Raw genomic sequence first — 24,853 nt, 5'->3', positions numbered from 1 at the left:
ACAGAGTTGGACCTGCACATTGCTCCTTTATTAAACTTATTTGCAGAAAAAAAGTGTTTAATGAATATACTACTTCAGGGGAAAGAAACCCTAATTAGAAACAACAACTTTTATTGATCTTATTGTTTTATTTGTTCCAAGCTTGGGTGAATTTTACTCTTTGTGCTTTGTTTATCATTGTTTTGAAGCACTTGGAATGCCTGTAGCATATAGATAGATTATAACTCAAATTGAGGGGTGAAAACACGAGAGGCACGTCAGAGTCATAGGTTGGCATATGCTTTTACAATGTTGTTTTCTAAGAGTTGATGGAATTTCTCACATACCATATAACCTGTGGCATTAGTATTATTTCTTTCTGGTTTTGTTTTTAAAGAGTTTAGAGTTCCTCTCTGCCAATGGCATTCTATAGGCTTCACACAGTTTAAATACACATTAACAAGACTAAAAGACAAAACACAAATTAAAAAGACTAAACTTCTTACAGGCTTGGAAGTGATAAAACAAGATCAGTCAGAGTTAATGTTTTTAATTAGTGTTTCTCAAGAAGAAGTACATTCTCATTAGACTTTTCTTCTTCAAATACAGCTCAGTAAGGGAACAATGTGCTAAAGTAATGCTGAGGAATTCGTGTTATGCTTTAGATTTTGTGCTTGTGGTTTGCTACCTTCTGACAGAAAGTGGACAATCCAAGATTCCCCTTACATTCTATTGGAATCTTCAGTATAATTATAATAGGGTCCTAAGACTTAAGTAGTCAGAGGCCAAACAGGGATGGTATGCTGTAGAGATACATAGGTAATTCTGCCCTTTCCTCTGATTGCGCGTGACTCTACCTCTGTATTGCTTCATGTGAGCAAATCAACTGCCCATGTGTATTAGCAATAAAGAAACTGCTGTGAGGACCATGCTCTTGGTTCCTCATTGGAGTGTCTCAGTTAAGCTGTGTTCCCCCGTGCTGTTCTTTCTCACCTCGTGTTTTGGTGCAGAAATCCGGGTCTCAACCTAGTCTCTGCCATTAAAGACCCAGTGGCAGCATCCAGGGATTGAGAGAGTAAAGCAGCAGAAGATGGCAAAGGAAGTCAGGGGGGAGCATGCACAGTAGAAGGAAAATGGAGGCATGAGATACAGAGTGCGGGGTAGAAGCAGGAGCAGCAGAATGGGGAGTAGGAGCTGAATTTAGTCTTCCAATCCAGCATTTTTCCAGAAATGCCCATTTAACACAGGATACCACTAGTCATGTTCCTCTGTAAATCAGCTTTATTAGGAAGAGGTTTTGTTTCTTGAAACAAGTCAGAAGATGGTCAGTAGAAGCAATTTTCAGGGCATGACATTCTGTCAGTGTCATGGGCCCACTGGCCTTTTAAGGAGAGTCAGGGCCTAGCTTACCCATGGCGGCCCTCTAAAAACCATCTGGGAGTAATTGGTTGCCCTAGGTAGGTGTTTAATGTTCAATTAGTAGAGGCACCCTAGAAAACAGGCTGCCTGAGCTCAGTCAGTGAGTGTGCTCAGGAGGAAGGTGCTCTGAGGAGAAAAGGCTTAAAGGGAATGCAACCCCAAGAGAGAACAGGAGTAGCTTAAAGGGAGAAACTGGGAAGGACCCAGAGAGAGAGAGAGAGAGAGACTGTTCCTCAGGTGAAGGGAGTAGGAATATCCTGAGAGAAGGATCTAGAGACTTTCCAGGGGAAGGAATAGTGGTTCTGAAGGTAGGAACTAAAAGTTTGCTCTCCAAAGAGAGTTGTGCTGTTGCCGGCACCCAGTGCCGAGAGGCAAAACAACAGCAGGGGTTCGTTACCCGGTGCGCTTCACTCAATAATCACAACGGGGTGGAGAAGCAGAAAAGTTTATTTGCAGCTGCAAACAAGGTACAGGGAGAATAGAATCTCAAATCCTGCACACCAGAGCAGGTCATTACACACACACACTTTTATATTCCTTAATGCTACTGCACTACACATCAGCCAATTAAAACTTTGCACAAATACTCTGCCTTCCTTATATGGGTTACAACAATGTTTATTTCCTGCAACCTCTAACAAGCATTCCTAGCAACTTAAACAACCAGCACATTCCGTCTGGCCTTGTAGCTCTCTCCTATTATCTTTAACTTGGCGTCAGCAAACCTTACACTATAAGGCATTATCTGCGGCTGCAACATTGTTTTAAGAGCAAAAGAGCTTACTTAAACCAGCCAGGCCTGAATTCTATTAAGGGGAGTTGAGAAGAAGCCCTTAGGCCTTCAGCAGGGAGACTTCCTCGACCCTTATGGCCTTCCATCCCCTCGACTTAACTAGTGGCCATGCCCTGGGGTCTCCAACAGTACTGAGGCTGGGGTGGTGAATGCCTTGGGGAGTACCAGAGTAAGTCCTTGCTTATGTTTGTATTAATTTCTGTTGTCAATAAATGAGCCCCTCAGAAGGGGGTACTCTTTAATACCCAGAAAGTCTGTTTGGACTTGTCTGTACCTGGCTGAGGAGAAACTAAGGCACGGCTCCTCATTGCCTGAACACTAGGGGACATGCAGCCAGAAGCAGTGTTCACAGTCAGATTCAAATATATTTTGACTCCATTATTTATGTTCTCTCTGTATATGGAGAAATTCAATTGAAATCAACAGGTGACCATGTACTGAGAGAATACAGGATAGATGTGAGAAGAGAACTTAGTTCTCCACATCAGTAGTACATCTTTGCTTCTTATATGCTGCACTGGTGATTGCATCCATTTTATTATTTGTAGCCAACACTGTAAAAGATATCCTATAATGTGATTAACTAAGAGTACAAATCCCTGTGATGATAGTGTGCTGCCATGGCATCTGAACTCCAGTTAGTGAGATAATTCAAATAGAGAATATTCTTATGCCCCAAACACTCAACCAGCTATCCAGAACAACAGCAATACTGAAATCAAAATGTAACAAGTCTATCAAAAAGAAGCTACCAAACAACGATCACTCAGAAGCATGGACTTAGTTGGCCCCCCCATTAACATAAAAGGAAAACTGCAGTGTTCCAAGGCAATCAGCAAGTGAAATAAGATATCGCACAGTAATTTCTGTTAGATACTGTGGCTTGTTAACTAACCAAATTATATTCAAGTAATTCAGCACCTGCTTAATCAAGCTACAAAATATGGAATTAGATATCGGCCACTTCAACTTCAGTGATTTGATTATGTAGAAGAGAGAGATTGGTGTATATACACATCTAATCCTATGAAATTAAATCAGGAAAATTAGCTGAAGATATTCGTAGGGGTCTGTTTGGTGTCTATTTGTATAAAATGTCAAAATACCTACTTACTGAAAGAATTCTTTTTGTGGTGAGAAGTGACGATAGAATTGAAGATACGTGTCTGTAGTTGTATTGGGTTAATAATAAAGAGGCTAGGAAGGTACCCAAAGTGTATTCTGATTAAACATAAATCTTGTCTGGGAAAACTGCTTTTGCATTATAAAAGAACTAAAATTTGTGAGTAACTGTCAAGACTCAGAGCTTAAAGGATACAAACTGTGTCCAATTATCAAACGTGGGTTAAGTTAGGTGCCCAAATTTTTCATTTTAGCCCTTAAATCAGCACATAGTCAACCAAAATTCCCATATTTGCTGTCCAAATATAGTGTTGTTTATAATTTTTGAAATTTTTCTAAGTAGAACAATAATGATGGCTTCTCTTTTGGTTTGCAGACATAAAATAAAAATGACTGAGTGAATGACTGTTAAACAGAATGTGGGAAAACTCTGTTGAACTCCAGGGTCTGCAAAATCATTAGAACTTAACATAAGTCTTTTAACGTATTTTGCAAATAGCATTTACATTTCTCTTCCATTATGTTTGTAGCACAAGTCAATACAGTTCTAAATTCTTTGCTTTGTTTGCCCTTATTTCTCTTATAAAATCATTCACTATATATTATTTCAAAAAATAAATTGTTACATTTTATTAACGTCTGTTGTTGGTGCAGGTTTCTCTTGGGCTTTTACATGCTCGTGCTACCCATATCCTGTGGCCTCCAAGGCGCTGGCAGAAGTTACAACCTATGCTGCCCCCAGAACGTATACCACTTCGCAGTGATCAAGAATGACCTACATGTACATGATGGAGAAATGAAATATTGATACTAGGATTAACCGCCAAGAGGGGTTGATGGTGTAACACAACAAATAAGAACACCAATTGTACTGTAACAGATACTGCTGCAGCAGAAATTCCCTTATGTTAAGGTGTCACTTTAAAATCACACGGTGCATTATTTTGTCTTGGAATAATTATTCTCTGATTGTGGAGTATTCCAATGTTCAATTTTCCAGAAACTGTAAAATATATGAGCCATTGTCTGTTCCAGTGCTCCTGTTGATAAGACATTATAACAGTCTATAAAACGTTTTAACCTTTTGGTTTTGATTTGTTTCTTTAACAGCTTGACAGATCCTTGAAACTTAATATTTTGTTAAAAATGTGAAGTCAATCCAGTACTTCATCATTTCAGTTGTCTGAATATGTAGAAGCATTTACTTATATCATTTTGAATGGCACTATAATTGTTAAAATTGAAAAAGCAGCATTTCTATAGATGAAAAGCTAATTGTACAATTGTCCAAAAAAGAATAAAAATGCATCTTTAATCCTGTTATTTTCTTTTTCATTTAATGCAGCTTGTTGTTTTTATTAATAAATTGAATACATAATATTTTAAATTTGTTTTTCATTAATGTTTAATATAAACATTCCTTTTATATCCATTTGTTGAGACAGAGTTCCAAACAAAATATAATACTCATTACACCACAGCATCTATACAAAATACACTCTGTTGGTTTCTTAAGTACAATCACTTAGTGTTAATATTGATTGCCACATTTATTTGGAAATTTGTAAAAAGCTCCTTTAATATTATAAACACATTCCTCTACTAATGCACAAGTTTCCAGAGGCCGCATTATCAGTGAAGGGGCTTTGACTGATTTCCATTGACGAGTGACATTTCATTTCCTACATACTGAATTTTACTTCAGAGGGGATAATATTCAGAAGGATTCAACAGCTGGCACACCTGCGCTAGAGTTATGCAACCTTTCTCATCAGACTCCAAAACAAGGTGAAACTAGGTCTGGTGTTGGGTTTCAGTGCTAAGCTGAACTTCTGAGAAGACTGAAGTTAGCTATTCTATTCTATACAGGTTGCTCAGTAACTCCCGCCACAGCTAAATCTATCTATCTACCCTATCTACTTATTATGGCTCCCAGCACTTTGGTATCCTTGAACATCATAAACCTAGACCAGGCTCCCCTTCCTTCCACCAAAGCCTCTCCCCAGTGTGTGACTCCCCTCCCGCCCCTTTATTAAAACCAATGTGGTTTGCTTCGTTGTTAATTACAGTCAGTCTTTGATTACTTGGATTTATTTAGGGAGACTGAAAACATTGACTTGTAATTCTTTCACAAATTAATCAAGAATACTAGAATGGATTCAAAGAATTTGCCACAGCTATAATTAATTTGGGAGACAAGGACATACAAACTTACATTAAAGAAAAAGACGGAGGCAGGGCAAACAAAAACAAACAAAGGTAGAACATGTTACATGAATGCCATCTCTGGTTTCATTCTAGGTCTGTCATTCTTTCTGATTCTCTAGTTCAGTCCTTTCATCCTTATTTGTCTCTTGGGTATCAGCTAGGCAGTAGCTCTCATGTATGTTGACAGGCTGGCAGAGTCCTCTTTGCCCTTTTGGTTCACTGACATCCATTCTTCAGCAATGCCAGCCAGTTGTCAACAGCACTAAAGTCCTTTTAGTTCATGAAAAGCACCATGATTATCTTAATTATAATATTTCAATTCAAGTCAGTTGCACAGCAACAAGAACATTTGATAAGATTCCTTAGGTTCGCAAGCCTATTCTTCATGTAGCAGAGAGTGGCAGAAAGGCAGAGCATGGAGATGGGAGAGATTTTAGGGGATTGAGCAAAGGGTAAAGTAAATTCTGTCCCATAGACTCAGATGTGATATGCTTCAAAGCCTCCTGATATTTAGTTAACTTAAGCCCCAATTTATACAACTGAGTTTGTGCAGGCAGACACTTGCACCTGTTGCATTCACTTCAGTGGGACTCATTACAGGTATAAAACTCAGCATGCATGGACCCAACTGTGGGTTTGGAGCCTCAAATACTGTCTGCTTGGACCAACACAAGAAACATTACATTCAAATGAAAGAGCTGAAAATATTTGGTCTTCAGTATATTGACCTTGCTAGGTCTGCAAAACTAGTTCTTGCAACAGAAAAGTGCTTTGCTATAATCTTGGCACCAGATAAACGTGGGTGACATATTCCCCATGTCCTAATGCAAATGATGACCAGAGATTATTCACAGCATGACACAAAACTGCAACTAAGGCCACCTAAAAATCACTAAATTCACATCACTGAATGTGAAGGTTCGACAAAGGAACACACAGCAGCAGCCGCAACCGCACAGAGACACAAAAAATGGTAGGTTCCTTCACCCTGGCCATGCTGTTAGAGAGCTTATTCCTTTACTCTGCCACTTCCCTGGTCCTTCTCGCATGAACAGAGAGCAACAATACCCGAAGTCCGAAGGTGCAAACAATTCGATGTTTATTGGGGTGAACTTCCAGCAAGCTTAAATACAAGTTCCTTTTTCCTTATTTTCAAATCCCAACTTACTTCCTGTTTGCCCCTAATTTATATAGTAATATTCTTAGCTATACCTTAACCAATCATTCTACTGAAATTTAACTAACCAATCCTAACATATTGTAACATGATTAGCTAACCAATTATATCCCACCACCTTAATTAGATTACACCCAGCAAAATTAATTATACAGCAGACAGAAGCAATCACAGAACCAGACAGAGATTATACAGACAAACAATAGCAAAGTGGGAACTATAATGACAAAACAATACAGAAGTGAGGATTTCACATCCCAGCTATTGATAAGTGAGTTCTTGCCAGACAGGATGCTATCAAACTAAGTTTCCTTTTACATTTTCTAGGCACTTCCCTTTCTCTGGAGGAGATAGGCACTATCAGGACAGGATTGTATTCCTAACAGCCCAATAGCACCTTCTTTCAATGTGACTAGTTTGGAATGTGAGGATGTGACCGGTCGCTTCCTGGCTTATGGCTGCCTCTGCTGCTTAGCCAAAGGCCTTAGCCTAAGAACAGGGCCTCAAACAGTCACAGTAAGAGAGGGCCCTTACACCAGCAGACAGTGATTTTGATTCTGTCTTTTATATCTCTAGAACTAGCCAAGTGATAAGAATACCCCTAAATTCTTAAAGTACAGGCTTTTGCAGACAGGCCTGAATATCTATATCCTAACACATGCCTTGACCTTCTCTGGTGTTGCACTGGCTCCACTACACAGAGGAGAGGGCTGGCTGGGGTTGGCCTTATGGGCCCAGTCAAGCCACCATGAAGTCCATAAGAGTTTTGCCATTGACTTCAATGAGATTAGGACTAGACCCTCAATTATTGGGGCAACACCCACAATATTACAACAGTAGAAGAAAAATACATACGTAGATCTTAGTTTCTTTCTGTGCAGGGAGCTGCATAAGTGCCCTGAATAGGTTACTTCAGCCATGCATTCTTTTCCCGTGTGCACCTCCCTATTATGCAGCATTGCTACTCTGGCCTGGTGCTGAGTTCTAGATTTCAGCCACAGTGAAAGGCAGGGTATATCAGCCAAGCTCTTGGTACTACTGGCAAACATGAGCAGCAACATCTGAGGCTGACAGAATGAAATTACATACAGCTGCAATGCATCAATACACTGAAAGGAAGCAATAAAGAAACTGGAGAGCAGGTGCAATGGATTGTATTGGTGCTCTTAATTTGTCTTTCAGGATTTCCCTTCAACAGAGAGACATTAATTGTCAGAGCAGACAGAGCAAGCTCCCTCTTACAGTCATTCTTCCTGTAACATACCTAGAAATGTAGCAAGAAAGTTTAGCATAGCATTTCACAAAGCACCATGTGTTCGGTGGTGAAGCCTGTGCTTGCTGCAGGAAGAATTCACACAGTGGTAAGAGGTCAGTGTAGCGCTAGAAGGGGCAACATAGGGCCCAGTTACAACACACAGTACTTTAATAAATAATGGCTTACTCCACTGTTACGTGGTTCCTGAAGCACGAACACGAATGGAATACCGCTCCCCTGTTAGGCATCAGAGACCACTGCACCAACATACAAACTACGCGAGCGCAAAACAGGAAAATCAGTTGCTGTCCTGCTGAATATTTGTCTTTGACTTTCTTTCACAAGGTTTTTTTTTTCCAGATTTTTTCCCCCAGAAAAATTCATAAAGAGTGTAAGCTGTGTGCAAACAGCATTCTCGCTTGCTGTGTTTTTCAGAAACAAACTACAGTAGGAGTAATGCATGGAGGTCACAAATTTACTGTAAATGCATGGAGTCAGAATCTAGCCCCGGCTAGACTGCTGGCACAAGCCCTTTGAGCCTGTGCTATATCCCTGAGTGTCTCCTTACCTAGTGTATCAATGATACTGTTTGGCATATTTAACCAATATTTCAGACACAGAAAAATTACTAATCCATCCTGTCACTAGCCAGTGTTCCACCTTGTGTGGCCTATTAAATTACTTGCACAAGGTCACAGAGAATGTCTGTGATGGAGCTAGGAATTAAACCAAGATTTCCTGGATTTCAGACCACTGTCTTAATTGAAAAACTATCCAGCCCGCTGAGCAGGTAACTATTGCAGATTGCTCAAGCCCCTTATGCCAGGTTGCTGAAGGAATGAGATGATGCTTTTCAGTGGTATGGTTTCTATTGGCAGACACCCTGGGGGTTTTTCACCTCCCTCTACAGCACGGGTCACTTGCTGGTTTAAACTAGTTTAAACTAAATGGTGGAGTCTCTGTAACGTGATGTCTTTAAGCCAGGACTTCAGTAACTCAGCCAGAGGGTCAGGGTCTATTACAGGAGTAGGTGGGTGGCCTGCAAAGTGCAGGAGGTCAGACTAGATGATCACAATGGTTCTTTCTGACCTTAAAGTCTATGACAATATACCACTGTAATGCAGTTGCTGTCAGAGTAAAAGACTTGGGAAAAGTCCTTCATAACCGAACGTTTACTATATGGCAAGGGTGGGCAAACTATGGCCTGTGGGCCACATCTGGCCCATGGGATTGCCACCCCCTGGGTGCTGCGGGGCTAAGGCAGGCTCCCTGCCTGCCCTGGCCCCACGCCACTCCTGGAAGCGGATGGCATCAAGTCCTTGCGGCCCCTGGGAGAGGTAGGGAGGGGCAGAGGGCTCCATGCACTGCACTCACCTTCAGGCACTGCCCCCCACAGCTTCCATTGGCTGGGAATGGGGAACTGCAGCCAATGGGAACTACAGGGGAGGTACCCACAGGCGAGGGCTGTGCGTGGAGCCCTCTGCCCCACTCCCGGGGGCCACAGGGATGTGGTGCCAGCTGGTTACGGGAGTGGTGCAGGGCCAGGACAGGCAGGGCGCCTGCCTTAATCCCGCTGTGCATCGCTGCCACCCCGGAGCCTCTCAAGGTAAGCGGCGCCAGGCTGGAGCCCACACCCCAGCATCCTGCCCTGAGCCCCCTGCCACACCCCTCCTGCACCCCAACCCCTTGCCTGAGCCCCCTGCCACATCCCTGCTGTACCCCAAACCCCTCCCCTGAGCCCCCGCATACACCCCGCACCCCTCCTGTGCCCCAATCCTTTGCCCTGAGCCCCTTCCTGCACACCACACCCCTCCCACACTCTGCACTCCCTCCTGCACCCCCAACCCCCTGCCCCAGCCCTACATTCATGGCCCTGCATGCAATTTCACCACCCAGATGTGGCCCTCAAGCCAAAAGGTTTGCCCACCCCTACTATATGGAGGCTTATCCAACCATCTCTAAGAAGTCTGGGTCGAAACCTTTAAGTGCTTTAAGGCTTGAGTTTTAAGGTAAGAGAAGAGGCTAGATGCTAGTGGGGAGAGTTGAGATTGGCATACATACAGGCATTTGCAGCCTTTGGTCATGTGTTACTGAATGTTGCAGTAAATTTGGTGTCAATTTTTTAAATTTAACCTTTCCTGCTGAGTGTCAGTTTTTTTAATTAAAAAAAAAAGTCGTGTTGCCTGGAACAGTGGTGCTCAGCCTTACCAGTTGGGCGGTGAAGGTTTTTATATTTTGTTTTGCTTGCAAATGTACTAGCTTACAAGGTAAATCACTCAAGATTCACCTTGTAAGATAGAGATTTGCATGGCAAATATTGCCATTAAGCAAGCAATTTTTCTGTCCAAAGTTGTTTTTTGCTGGGACTTTTTTGTGGGCTGCTTTACTATCTTTTAACAGCTCAAAACCTGGACTTTAATTTTTTTTTTTAAAAACAGCAGCTATTTCTTCATTGAGTGATGGTCCCTAAGTAGATTCCAAAAGTGGGTGTGCATGTCCATCATGCACTGGAGCCAGCAATGTTCATAGTAGAGACTGTTGACCCGCATGTGCGTCATGCATCACCCGTGTGGCGCATTCGAGGCTTTAACAGGCTGTGCGGGTCAACACTGCTCCAGTTCCCTCTTACTGTCACATGGCCAGAGTATGAACCCTCAGTGCTCTTAGCTTGCTAAGAGAACTGCCTTTGTATATAGTTTTAGTTCTTAGTTGTATTTAGTTGTCCATTTGTAGAATGTTAGGTCTTTTCTTGGACTTTCCCCTCTGTGGGGCATTTCCCTGAACTATGCCCCAACGGGACAGTTTTAAAAACTGTTCTTCATGTCCGTGCACCGTCTGTGTGAGTGACGAACACCACCATTGTCTTTACTGCCTTGGCAAAGCCCACACTGTCACCTGTTGCTCCATCTGCCACTCATTCCCATCCAGAATTCGAGCAGCCTGAGAACTTCTCTTCCTCAAGTGTGTCGTGGAGGAGGCTATGCGCCCACGTGCACAGTCAAATCCAGCACCACCGGCTCCACCGGAGTGGCACGTGTCACCATCAGTGCGTGTCTCCCTGGGCCTTTCCCATGTAGTACCAACAGTACCGGCACATCCGTCAAAGCCTCACCATGCATCTATAAGAAGCATGGCCATGGGCATAAGGGTGGATCCCCATTGGGGAGCACGTCCAAATGCAGCATCGTCTCCCTGAGCCCTGCCAAGTAAGGTGAGAATTCATGCATCGATGCAGATACCCCTGCTGCAAAGAAGTTTCATACGAAGCACAAGCCGCTCCACAGATGCCATCCTCAGCTCTGGGGCCTGCACCACCATCCTCTCCTCTGGCACTGTCGACACTTCTGGGACCATCCGGTCTTTCATGCCCAGACCCACGTACACCGGGGTGCTTGTCCCCTTTTATGCCAACAGATGAGCTTACGCTGGCTCTCCTCCATGCACCAGTCTTCTGCCCGCTTCAAAACTTCTGTCTCCGGCAGATGAGCCCCTCCTACTCCTCCAGCATCCTCTCTGACCTTCTCTGCCAGTACCCCCAATGGATGAACCCCTTCTCCTCATCCTGCTCTGCCAATGGCACCAACGGCCCCTCCTCTGCCAGATCTGTCTTTGGCCTTGGAGTGGTCCTCTGAGCCAGACTAGCCTTCTCACCTGCCCAGTCCTACAGCCCGGACTTTCTGCATTGTCCCTACCTGTCAGTTGCCCCATGGTTCTGCTACCTGTGTGCACTGCCGATGCCTAGTGATCCCTAGACCTGGTCCTACTGGCCTGCTTGGGACCACTACAATGACCATGGAGTGCAACCATGCCCACATCACCAGTCAACTATGACCCATGCCACTGCTGCTTCCATTTCTGTTGACACCATTCGCACCAGTGGCACCCCCAGACCCCACTGGCACTTCCTCATCACTGGATGGTTTGCTTCTATTCCCATCCTTTCCCCACCCAACTGCCATGCCCAGTACCATGGATTACTTACTTACTTACTCTCAATCACTTACTTAATTACTTAATTAATTACTTACTTACTCTCAATCATCCCGTGGAGGACATCCAGGGCCCCCAGAACCAATTCTTGGACACTCTGCAACCCCTGGGATCATCCCGTACCACACTGCCGATCCACAAAGCCATCTTACACCTGGCTCAGACTATCTGGCACACCCCAGCCTCCTACACCTCTACCCTGAAGCAGGCAGAATGCTGCTACTTCATGCCATCCAAGGGTATGGACTTTTTATTTACCCACCCGCTGCCTAATTCCCTTGTGGTAAATGTGGCCACTGAGTGTGCTGGCCAGCAACATTTGCGGTCCACACCTCCTGATTGGGCTGCGAAGAAGCTGGATCTTCTAGGACATAAAGTCTATTTATCTGCAGGCCTGCAGTTCCACATTGCTAGCTATCAGGCCATCTTGGCCAACTATGACTTCCTTTCGTACTCTAAGGTAGCAGACTTCCAAGCCTTCCTTCCTCTGCAGAATCAACAGGACTTTCAAGATCTCCTAGATGAAGGCAAGTTGGTTGCCAAGATGGCTCTCTATGCTGTGGTTGATGCTGCTGACACTGCATCCCCACCTTCTAGCATCCGGGGTAGTGCTCTGCCACCACTCTTCAGTCCAGCGGGCTTCCGAAGGAGGTACTCTTGACAACCATCAGTTGTTCAGTGATGAGACTGATAAATCCTTCTACTCCTTCAAGGACACCTTCCGGTTGCTAGGCATCTATATCCCAGCTCCTGCTCTCAGACAACAATGGTCAATTTTCCGACCCTGTCACCATGCTGCCTACTAGCCCTACCCTCAACAGACGCCTGAATTGTCCTGCCACCAACTACACTTTCAGTGCCCACATTACACCTGTACTACTACCTCCATTGACTCCACCTTTCCACTATGTCTGTCTAAGCAGTCCTTTTAACTCTTTGCTCGAGACCTTTGAACCTTCTTCCATCTCTCCAGTCACACTGCAGATTATCTTTGGGAGTCATCTTGCCCTCCCTCTTTGCCCACCACTGGTGCAAGATCACCACCAATAGCTGGGTGCTCAACATTGTTCACCATGGGCACCTCATTGTATTCCTCTCCTTCCATCCTTGCAGCCCTCCCACTGCACGCCCTCCAGATCCTTCCCAATGCCACCTCCTCTGGGAGGAATTGGCTGCTCTCCTCCAAAAGGGTGCCATAGAACATGTCCAGTGATGCTACCATGGCTGACATTTCTACTTCCCTTATTTCCTCCTGGGTGGCCATTGCCCCATTCTGGAGCTCTTGTCATTGAACAAATTCACCCACAAGCCATTTCTGTATGCTCCTCCTCCCACTTATTATTCCATCTCTTCCCCATGGAGCTTGGTTTGTGGCTCTTGATATGAAGGATGCGTATTTCCATATAGTCATCCACCCCGCTCATCATGTTCCTCTGTTTCACGGTGGGACATTTCCACTATCAATTCCGGGTCCTTATCTGTGTAATTGCCACCACTCCCCATGTCTTCATGAAGGTTTTTGCCATTGTGGTATCCTACATGCAGCACCTGGGTCACTTTGTCATTCCCTATCTGGACGATTGGCTCCCTGTGGCCCCATCCCATGCCCGCCTCCTTACCACTTTACAGACCCTCCGCACCCTCCTCAACAGTTTAGGAATTTGCATTAATGCGGAGAAATCAGTCCTCGTTCCTACCCGCACAGTAACTTTCCTAAGGGCTGTCATAAATATAAAGGGAAGGGTAACCACCTTTCTGTATACAGTGCTATAAAATTCCTCCTGACCAGAGGCAAAATCCTTTCACCTGTAAAGGGTTAAGAAGCTAAATTAACCCCGCTGGCACCTGACCTAAAATGGCCAATGAGGGAACAACATTCTTTCAAATCTGGAGGGGGGGGACAAAGGGTTTGGTTTGTCTGTGTGATGCTTTTGCCAGGAACAGATCAGGAATGCAAGCTTTACAACTCCTGTAAAGTTAGTAAGTAATCTAGCTAGAAAATGTGTTAGATTTTCTTTTGTTTAATGGCTTGTAAAATAAGCTGTGCTGGAGGGAATGTATGTTCCTGTTTTTGTGTCTTTTTGTAACTTAAGGTTTTGCCTAGAGGGATTCTCTATGTTTTGAATCTGATTACCCTGTAAAGTATTTACCATCCTGATTTTACAGAGGTGACTCTTTTACCTTTTCTTTAATTAAAATTCTTCTTTTAAGAACCTGATTGATTTTTTCATTGTTCTTAAGATCAATGAAGGGTTTGGGTCTGTGTTCACCTGTACCAATTGGTGAGGATATTATTATCAAGCCTTCCCCAGGAAAGGGGGTGTAGGACTTGGGGGGATATTTGGGGGGAAGACGTCTCCAAGTGGGCTCTTTCCCTGTTCTTTGTTTAAAATGCTTGGTGGTGGCAGCATACGGTTCAAGGACAAGGCAAAGTTTGTACCTTGGGGAAGTTTTTAATCTAAGCCGGTAAGAATAAGCTTAGGGGGTCTTTCATGCAGGTCCCCACATCTGTACCCTAGAGTTCAGAGTGGGGAAGGAACCTTGACAGGGGCTCACCTGGACTCTGTTGTGGCCCATGCCTTTCTTCCCTCTGACACCTTCCGTCGACCTCACCACTCTCATTGCGCAGCTCTGCTGTCATCCACATACGTGCGTCCATTGGTGCCTTTCCCTCCTGGGTCATATGGCAGCCTGCATCTCTGTCACACCGTATGCCCATCTTCATATGCATTGTCTCCAGCTGTGTCTCCGCTCTGTCTATGATCTCCAGTCCAACCACCTAGTCAAACCGGTCCTGATATCCCCCTCTGTCCTCATCGCCTTATCTCCCCCCATACCTTATACCACCATCACCCCAGTTGCCTTACTTATCAGATGGGGCAGTCATTTGGATTGCCACACAGCTTAGGGCCTCTAGTCACCCAGGGAAGTACGGATACACATCAACATCTTGGAGCTATGGGCGGTCCACCTTTCCTGCTGGGCCTTCCTGCCTTTCACCTAATCCTGCCATATTTAACTGGTGTCGGACAACATGACGGTGGTTGTATATATCTACAAGCAGGGCGATTGTATATATTGACAAGCATCCTCCTTTGTAATTGGTGCCTCTGGCATGGGGCCACTTTACACACCGTCCACCTTCCGAGTACCAGCAACTAACGGACTGGACATGCTCAGCCACTCCTTCCATGCCTACCGTAAGTAGGAGCGCCACGAACCCACTCTCTGGTCCATCTTTCGCCTATGAGGTATGCCGCGTTAGGACCTCTTTGCGATGCCAGAGAACCACAAACTTCCTCTTTTTTTTTCTGGGGGCCCTCAGCCCAGGTTTCCAAGACAACACCCTTCCCTGGACCACCAAACTGCTCTATGCCTTTCTGTCCAGCCCTCTGCTTCCCCAAGTTCTGTGCAAGGTGTGGTGTGACTGGGTGATGATTATTCTCATAGCCCCCTCTTGGCCTCACCAGTACCGGTACAGAGATCTCCTTCACCTCTCCACTCGCCCTCCGATCCACCTCCCAGGCCATTTGGATCTCCTCACACAGGCGCATGGTTGGCTGCAGCACCCCAACCTGAGCCCTCTCCATCTCATAGCTTGATATTTGGATGGGGCTCATGTGTAGACAGAGCATGCTCTGCCCCCGTCAACGACATCCTTACCCATAGCAGAGGTCTGTCCACTCGGGCATGTTACTAAGCTAAATGGCACCTCTTCATCACTTGGGCACTCCATCACCAACAACCTGTGGACTCTGTCTCCATTCCCATCCTTCTGGACTATCTCTTCCACCTCTGCCAGTTGGGCCTCACCCATTCCTCTGTCCAAATCCATCTGGTGGCTCTCAGTGCCTTCCTTCCCCCTGTGGATGGCTTTTCCATCTTCACACACCTGACTAAGTCCCGCTTCCTTTGCGGGCTTCTCAATGTCTTCCCCGCTGTGAGGAAAGCTATTCCCTCTTGGGACCTGAATCTTGTCCTCTCTACCCTCACTAAACCACCATTTGAACCACTTGAAACCTGCTCCCTCGTTCACCTTTTCATTAAAGTGATCTTTTTAGTGTCACCTCATCATAGCAAGTTGGCGGCCATGATGGCAGGACCCACCATTAGACAAGATCTCCCTGTGTCTTCATCCCAAATTTCTCCCCAAGGTGGCCTCCCCGTTTTCCCTCAACCATTGTGAACACCTCCCAATCTTCTACCCAAAACTGTACACCTCCTTCCAAGAGCACACATTTCACACCCTCAATGTATGCCGGGTATTAGCCTTTTACCTCCACTGAGTCTTCATTGTGGAAAGCTACCGGGGCCTCAACTTCTCTTCTCAGCGACTCTCTAAGTGGATTGCTCGTTATATCGTGGACTGCTATACACTCTCCTGTGTTCCCCCCTCTGGGAGTCACAGCCTACTGTACTTGAGCATATATTGCAATGTCAGCCTTCCTTGTGGCTATTCCATGGCAAGACATTTTTAGGGCAGCCACTTGGCCCTCTGTCCATCTTTTCCACCCACTATGTCATCACCCCTGCCACAGCGATGGATGTGGCAGTCGGTCAGGTGGTCCTTCAAACTGTGTCTTCTCAAGAGCCCTCGCACCCACCTCTGCACTGAACACTGCTCGCTACTCTCTCATGTTTGGTATCCACATAGGGACCATCACTCAAAGAAGAGGAGGTTATTTACTGTAGCTGAAGGTTCTTTGAGATATGTGGTCCCAATCTGGATTCTAATCCCACCCTCCTTCCCCTCTGCTCTGGACTCTTTTGCTTCCTGGTATGATAGAACTGGAGCAGCGTCGACACGCACAGTCTCTTAAAGCTTTGGATGCACCATGCAATCAACACATGATGCAAGTGTGGGTCAACGGATACTACCATGAACAGTTCTAGCTCCAGTGAAGGGTGCGCATGCACACCCACATTTGGAATCCAGATAGGGACCACACATTTCAAAGAACCTCCAGATACAGTAAGTAACCTCCTCTTCCAAGTATCAGGCTGTTTTAATAATACAGTTGAAAAAAACCTGAGGGCTGAGAAAACATTTTCATTTTGGCTAACTAGTTGAAGTCATGCTGAAACTGCACATTATGCATTCTCATGTTTAACCCAGTCACAGATGGTTCTGCATTTTATTTAACATCTAACTTTGCCCCATATTTTTCTAATTGACTTTAAAATTGAATTGTACATCCTTTGGGGGCTGCTACAGATCACCTGCAGGATCTTTCTTAAATATACTTCAATTAATAAATGAAGCAATTGACAGAAATTTGTTTTTAACATTCCCCATAGCCTTACACAGTTGATTATTACAGGGGCTCATCATACAAATTATTACCAAATCATTCTGGAGTGCTTTGATGCCTAAAGATCTAAGAGCTGCATATACTACTTGAACCTGCTTTTCACATGGCTATAATTAAAGAAATGTATTTTCTTTTTTCTCTCACTGAGCCCTTCATTATGAATTTAGGTCCTGAAAGGGACATAGGAATGAGTTAACTCACTGGTTCAGATTGTGGTCAGTACCTGATGTTCCCTATCATGAACAACTATGTATTAACTCGCCCATAGGGGAAGTTTCTTTCCAACCTCTGGTAATGTTAGTCATATGCCTTCAGGCATGAACGTTTAACTTCCTTATTTATTTTTGATCCTTTCTAATGTAAATGTGGATGTTCTCATTATCTAGATACTTGTCTAATCCTTACTTTCAACCACAGTATAGGAAAAATCTGTCAGCAGATATGTTTCAAGTGGTGGTTGGCTCACTAGAGTTTGAAAATTTTAGTCTCAACCACTTGTAAAATGGAGCTAGATAGATGTACCTGGCCCTCATATCCATTGTATCTGTGCACCTCCCAATCATGAATACATTTTAATCGCAACCAAAGGTAAGAAAGTATTGTAAAGTGCTTTGAGATATGTAGATGAAAAATACTATATAAATGCAAACTATTAATATAACTATAATCATGATAGCTTATACCATAAGAATACAGCTGATGGAGATCAAAGGGATTGGAGCAGAGTGTGGTCACATGTCAGATTCCTAGTCTTTTGTCATCCCAGTGTCTTAGTCTTTCAGCAGCCATTTGTGGACAATCCTGGAATCGCTAGCTACAGTATTTTTCATTAAGAAATTATCAACTGCTGTAAGGATTCTTTGGAAAATAAAGCTTTGACACAAAACTTGCTTGCCAGTTGAGTAGAACTTGTAATGGTTAGAAAAGTTGCTTCTGCAAAGTCAGGCATTGCACCTGAAGTGCGGAGCCACTTGGGTGCAGTATACCAAGTACTGATGCCCAGGCAAAGGCACATAAGTACCAAGCTCCTGTTTCAGAGTATACATTTTTGTGGAAAATGAAATCTCTTGTCATATACCAATTAACAAGACATTATTTTAATGTGTCACCATGGTACCATTGACAAGACTCCAAGCATGACTTTACAATGGCAAATTATTCCCTGGAAATGTCCAGCAGGGCCTCTGCTAACGTCAGAGATGCTGAGGCCCAGGAGTTAGGATGGCTCTTACTAGGGTTTCATTCTCAGTACAAAGAAGGTTAAATCTCCAAAGGGAAAGAACCATCAAAAATAAATATAGAAAAAGGGAAAACTTAAAATAAAGGAATTCACAAAGACTGACAGCATTATGACTATGATAGAAAGCTCTGCTTTTAAACCTTTAGACATTTCTTGAACTTTATTTCAACAATTATCAAGATTTCCTCCTGCTGCCAGAACTCTAAAGGGTCACTAGGTGCATTAAATGCCATGCAGTGATCTTCACAAACAGTTCTTCTGAAAAACTTTTAAGCAAGGGGAATTGCATTCCCATTCTGTTATAACTTTTAAAATCCATTCACACCTGAGGCTTTGAAGGACTAATTGGGCTAGAGTTCAAATCTCTTCTTTTTTAAATCAACCTTATTGGATGTGAACTGACTCCCCAAGAGAAAAGCGAACACTTGATTAGCACTACTTGAACGTAAATGCTCCTTGAATGTTTTCAGCTATGAAGAAAACTAACGATATTTGGTCCTTTAAATAATAGTAATTTAAATTGCTGCTGCCTTGTAAGACAAAGGAGACTTAAAAACCTATTATAAAACCCCACTTTGTAATTAGAAGTGTCAGATCACTCTCATCAAGATATACAGAACCCACCACAGTATACTTGGAGACTATCCTAGCTCTTCATATGACTGGAATTTTACAATGCAAGTTACCACAAAATAACTCAGAGATCTGTCTAAGGAATTAAAAATGTAACCTCCCCCCCACAACCATCTGCCAGCTCATTCTTGGGACCTTTTCATATTACTCAGAGGAATCACTGAGCTTCCATTTGAACCCATCAGAGCAGGCAAATTAAGGTGTCTGTCTTGAAAACTAGTTTTTGCTTTCACAGGTTTTTCCTGCAAGAATTAATTACATACTTAAGTGACAGGTTTTTTCCCTTCCTGAGAGTATCCAAGGAGACACTGATTTTAAAATCAGGTTTTTCTTTTCTCCACAAACTAACCTCTCCTTTTCATATAAATGTTTAAATTCTTCCCTGGACCATATGTGTTCGTTGGATAGATTACATCACATTGTGGAGATGAGAAACGCATCTTAGGAACGTACTATATAGGACAGAGCAAGAGTTCAAGAGCAAGAGTTCAAAGGATCACACAGAACTAGATTCATAAAAAAAACTAAGGTCCCTAAGTGCCACTTTAGGTATGTAAATCCTAGAGTCAGGGCCTTGCTGGGATTCACAAAACCCCCACTCAGCTGCTGCTGAACCCTATAGGTGTCTAAATTTTTTCAGGAAAAGTTCCCTAGGTGCCTAGGGCTCCGTTTCCGTGCATGCAGACTGCTGCCTTACTCTAGGCATCCAGATGCTAAACCCAGACTGATGCATGATCCAGGGAAAGAGAGGTATTCTTCTGCCTATCTCCTGCAGGGCCCGATCACTAGGCGAGCTCAGAGCTCACCTAATGGATCTGGCTCCTGTAGGCAAACCCACACAAAACAGCGGGCATGCGGAGCTCCCGCCTCATAACTTTTAACTCAGTGTTTAAGGTACTCACCTGGGATGTAGCAGACCCCTAGTCCTCTGCCTAAGAGGAAGAAGGGATCTGAATAGGGATCTGCCACCTCTCAGGTGAATGCCCTAGCCTCAGGGGCACTTACCTGAGAGGTGCCAGAGCCCAGTTCAAATCTCTTCTTCCCCTCAGGCCGATGGGGGACCGGAACTGTTTTTTCCCCGCATCCCAGGATATTACCCTAACCACTAGGCTAAACTTATGAGGGAGGTTGTTGTCCTCACTAAAACAGCATAGGTGCCTATTTCCAAGAGATGGTTTGCAACTGAAAATCCCACACAGAGAGGAGCCTCCCTGCAGCCCAGGCTTTGTCACTGAACTCCCTGAGATGGATGGGGCTTAGGGCACACCCCTCCCATTGGCTCGCTTAAGCGGGGAACTGCCTAGCATGCTGGTTTTCGTGATTCCCATTGTCTGGTGCCCCATTCATTGTATATGAAGTGTGGACGCCTAACTCAGGCTTTGGGAATTCCAGTGATTTTTCTAGGCACCTAAAATTTAGGCATGGTGATGCTGAGGTAACACAAAGTAAGGAAAAGTGGGATAATGTGTGGAAGAATTATTGTTTGTGAGCCTGAATGATGGTCCCCTCCCCCAGCACATATTCATCAGTTTTCACCTCACTGTACTGAGCAAGGCTTCTCTTTGCTTATTTTGCGTTCTGTGTTTATCTATTGTTGCTTGAGACATCAGAGCAGAGGTTAATGTTTCCCAGCTTGCTGTATGCATGAGGGCAGTGGTGTCTTGGTCCAAGGGGCAGAGATAAAACTATTAAAAACTCTCAAGTCACAGGAGGCTTACCTGTCTGTACTGAGTGGGCTTGAGGGAAAAGAGTCTTTCCTTTATAGCAAATAATCCCACGTCTTGGATGAGATGCTGCACCAAATAGTTATGTGATATGCAACTATAATATTTTTGAACTTGTTCCTCTCAAACATGTTCCTTATAAATATTAAACCTACAATTCTCCTGATCACAGCTAATCCATTACTACAGGTATGCAAGGAAGAGTTTACAGTAAAAGGGTGAATTCATCTTGTTGTAGAGGGCCTTATGCAAGGGGGCTACAAGGAGGAGCCTGTGACCTTTGTGCATTGCAGATGGGGTCCAGGCATTATCCCACATAGGGGCAGTGGTGAAGAAAGGCAACGGGAGCCATTTTTTATAAACTTCAGTTACCATAATAAACTGTATAAGATGAACATGGGCTGTGAATACCATAGTGTCTGGTATGCCATAGTGTCTGGGGGGTGGAAAGGCCCGGCTGCACTGCATCCCCTATCTAGGATCTGCGTTAGGGCTTAATTTTACATCCCCAATCTTCCCCCAACCTTGTATTTCTCCAGAAGAGATGACACAGGGTGAGAGAAGAACTGCCAAAGGATGGGAATAAGATAGGGATGAGATTCACACACAATAACATCATCTTGCGTTAATTAGGGTTCTTTTGATCTCGTGTTATTTCTGCTTTATTTTATACATTGTAATTTTAACATTTTAATTTTCCCCTTAATCTAGAAAAATACTGTGTCACTAATGCTGTATCTTTTAGAAATCACAAAGTCGTAAATGTTGCCCTTTTGATGGCCACACCTGTATTTGTCTGGAATTTCTATGGACATTACAAGAAGCAGCACCCAAATACTGTGTTTCACAGAGGCATTGTTCTTCTTTGAGAGTTGCTAGCGAGTGTGGATTGGAGGTGCAGTGCTCATTTTTCATTTTGGTCTGTTTAATTTGAGCTTTCCTTACATAGCAATTTACACAGCCAAACTATGTCTGACAGATGATACATGGCCTACCGGTTGGCTAGACAAAGCTAATGTACGTCCTGATTCAAAAATGGTACTTAGTCACACGGCCAACCCTAAGCATGCGAATAATCCCATTGAATCAAAAGGGCTACTGATGTGCTTGAAGTTCAATGTGAGCTTAACCAGCTGGCTGAGTTAAGGCCCTATTTTAAAAAAACCCACAAAACACAAGGTAGAGGTTGTGCTACCTTTGATCCTGATAATACATCAGTTTGATACAGGCAGCCCCAGGTTCATCTGCACAACCCTATTGACATCAGTGGGGGTACCCAGGGGCTGCCTCAGACTTCTGCATGGATCTGGTTGCAGGATCAGGATCTATAATTTGAATGCCTTACATTCAATGTACGCCTGCAGCTTTAGAGGCTGGGATGAGGCTGAATGAAGCTATTGCACTTTGAGGTAAAGTGTACTCAAAATTACACTGCAGTCAACTCCCATACACGACACAGGTAAAACAATTGCATTATTTTGCTATCATTCAACGCTTAACTATCACAGAAAACATCCACAAAATATAGTATTTCTAAAATTTGTTACTGTATAGAATAAGCTCCCATTAATACAGGAAAGACCATGTATCAGCTCTCAGGATAACTGAGTTCCTCTGGCTGTCCTGAAGTTAACTCTCCAGTCACAGACAGATATAATGGCTATAATGAAATAACCACCTTGGACTTCTTGCATTTTAACAGGCACACAGTAAATAGCTGCTCCTGGCTTTTGGCCTTTGTGGCTTTTAGTCATGGTGGTGGATCCTGATACTATTGCCCTTTGATTCTCTAGTCTTCATAGCATACTTTTTATCCCAGCATCACATCTGGTCCTCTGTGGTGTCCTTTAGTTAAAATCTCTCTTTGCAGAGAGCTTTCGTAATCTCTGCACTTTTAAAATGGATCCTGAATATTTTCCCCTCTGTCTTTCCCCCAGGGTTTCAAACATGTCATCTTCTCTTGTTTTTCCTTCCCAACTTCCTTTTAAAAAGTCCTCCCTGAGATCGACTCTTTCTCATTCCCAGGTTTTTCTGATCTGCTCTTCTACTCCGTCCTTCTCTCCTCTAGGGCTGCTTTTCTTTCCTAGCAGCCTTGGAAAAATCAGCTCTACTTTGGCCTTGTCTGCAGGTCTGTGGGCTCTTTCTAAGGGCAGCAACAATGTCCTCTGCTTACTGTTAGTTCAGCTCCTCTGCACCCAGACACAGTCACCAGCTGCAAACACTGCACAAATGATGGCTTTTGCAAATCTCCCAGATCAGCAAAGGCAACCACAACTTTAAAGGAAACACTCTAATAGCTGTGTATTCTTTGCAGTATCACTGTAAAAATCAATAAATCAACTGAAACGAGATACACCATTTACTAAATCATACACTCACAGAGATGGAAAAGAACCTTCTCTGTGCTCAATCCTGCACAGTGCTGAGCACTCTTGGATGAAATTCACTCCTGTGCAAAGCACCAGCTCAAGGCCAATGCCTCACTAAAGTCTTTAAGAGGGCTTTAAAGTGGGTCATAAACCTCGTGTTGGCCCTCTGCATGAGGGTGACTTCCTTGTGAGGAATTGAGCGAGACTTCATTGGGCAATGAGGGTGCTCATCACTTTGAAGGTGTTCTCAGCACCTTGCAAGAGTGAACGCTGACTGAAAATACTAAGCATGGAGTTTTCTGTTGTTAGTTTTCAATTGTCCGATAGCTACAGTGGCTTGCTCAGATGACAAGTGAAATGCAACCAAATTCTGACTGGGTGGAAATGTTAAACTATTCTAAATTAGCATATAGATGCAAACTCTTTAATTATGGACTGAATGGTTTAGAATTACAGACAATTAATTAAAAAAACCCCACACTTTCAGCACCAATGCTGCTCCAGCTCTTTAAACACCAGCCCATTAACTAAATTGGAGATATTGAACTGATGAACAGTGTTTATTTCCAGTAATCTGCCCTTCAGCCTTCGAATGGGTTCAAATACACGTTTTACTCATGTCTAGCTGCATGAATGAAAGGTGACTATGTGAATAAAACTAATTTGCTACCAGGGGGAAAACTACACTGTTACATAGCAATCAAAGTTGATGGGCCTCATCGAAGGTTTAGCATATTACAAGACTTGCCAATGCTTGAACAGGAATAGTATAATTCCCTTAATTAATGTAGGTAGTTAGTATTCTGTTGAGAAAGGAAAAGGCTGCAATGGAAAAAGAGAGAGATTTTATTTTTTGGCACGAGAAAACATACATAGACATTTATAATATCCAAGCAGAAATGTCTTTTTACCTTGGTACAATTTCCAGTTGCAGAAGAAGATTCTGAATAAATATCATAAAAAGAAAGTCATTCCATTAATACATACTTTCCATTCTCCCAGAATATAAAATAAATAACACATCTTTGATGTTCAAATACTTATTTTTTTTCTGAGTTTCCTTTAGAAGATCCTCTGTCCTCTCAGGACTTTTACAATGATAGAATTTCCTTGGATTTGGTTGTGGTTTAACACCATTAAATAGTAATAAGTGCTACAAATACTGGACTGTCAAATTATATTTAATTAAAATAAAAAATCCAAGCACTTGCTATTTATTTATTAAATAAGATGCCATGTGTACTCCCAGATGATAATATGTTCAAAGGAAGAATAATTAAAAGTATACTGTGGAATACTATAACTTACTGGCTCTGATGTCAATCTTCCTGGAAATCTGGTGCTCCGTGTATCTAATTGTCTAAAAGTATATGTGTGGCTGTATACTCCATAGGTGAAATTCACATCACTTCTGCATGCAGTATGAGTATTTGAACTTTGTGCCAGGAGCTAAGTACCAGTTGGTGGGGATGGAGTCTGCAGTGCAACCACTTTGTAGCATTTTGTGACTTGCCCTTGGCTTAGAATAGCAGTGCTTGCTCCTCTGTACTGGGGGTTCTAAGCTTCAGGATCTGCACAAGCCTGCTGATATTGTCCTGCCCGTGGTGTTCCCCACCATACTGGCAGAGAGCC

The 24,853-nt window shown here is 43.5% G+C and overlaps 1 protein-coding gene across 2 annotated transcripts in view; it reads left to right on the top strand.

The window, feature by feature from the left end:
* The window catches only part of IMMP2L (inner mitochondrial membrane peptidase subunit 2), an 811,025-nt gene extending 806,464 nt beyond the window's left edge, over window positions 1-4,561 (top strand). For both annotated transcript variants that reach the window (XM_074942240.1, XM_074942241.1), the window contains one exon: window positions 3,968-4,561. In XM_074942240.1, coding sequence (XP_074798341.1) covers window positions 3,968-4,087 — 120 coding nt within the window. In that variant the 3' untranslated portion in view covers window positions 4,088-4,561. The remainder of the gene's footprint in view (window positions 1-3,967) is intronic.
* Window positions 4,562-24,853: the final 20,292 nt, after the last annotated feature.

This window comes from Natator depressus, chromosome 1, assembly GCF_965152275.1.
Source record: "Natator depressus isolate rNatDep1 chromosome 1, rNatDep2.hap1, whole genome shotgun sequence".
Lineage (NCBI taxonomy): Eukaryota > Metazoa > Chordata > Testudines > Cheloniidae > Natator > Natator depressus.
The sequence above is the reverse complement of the archived record's forward strand: the minus strand, read 5'-3'. Positions and strand labels throughout refer to the sequence as shown.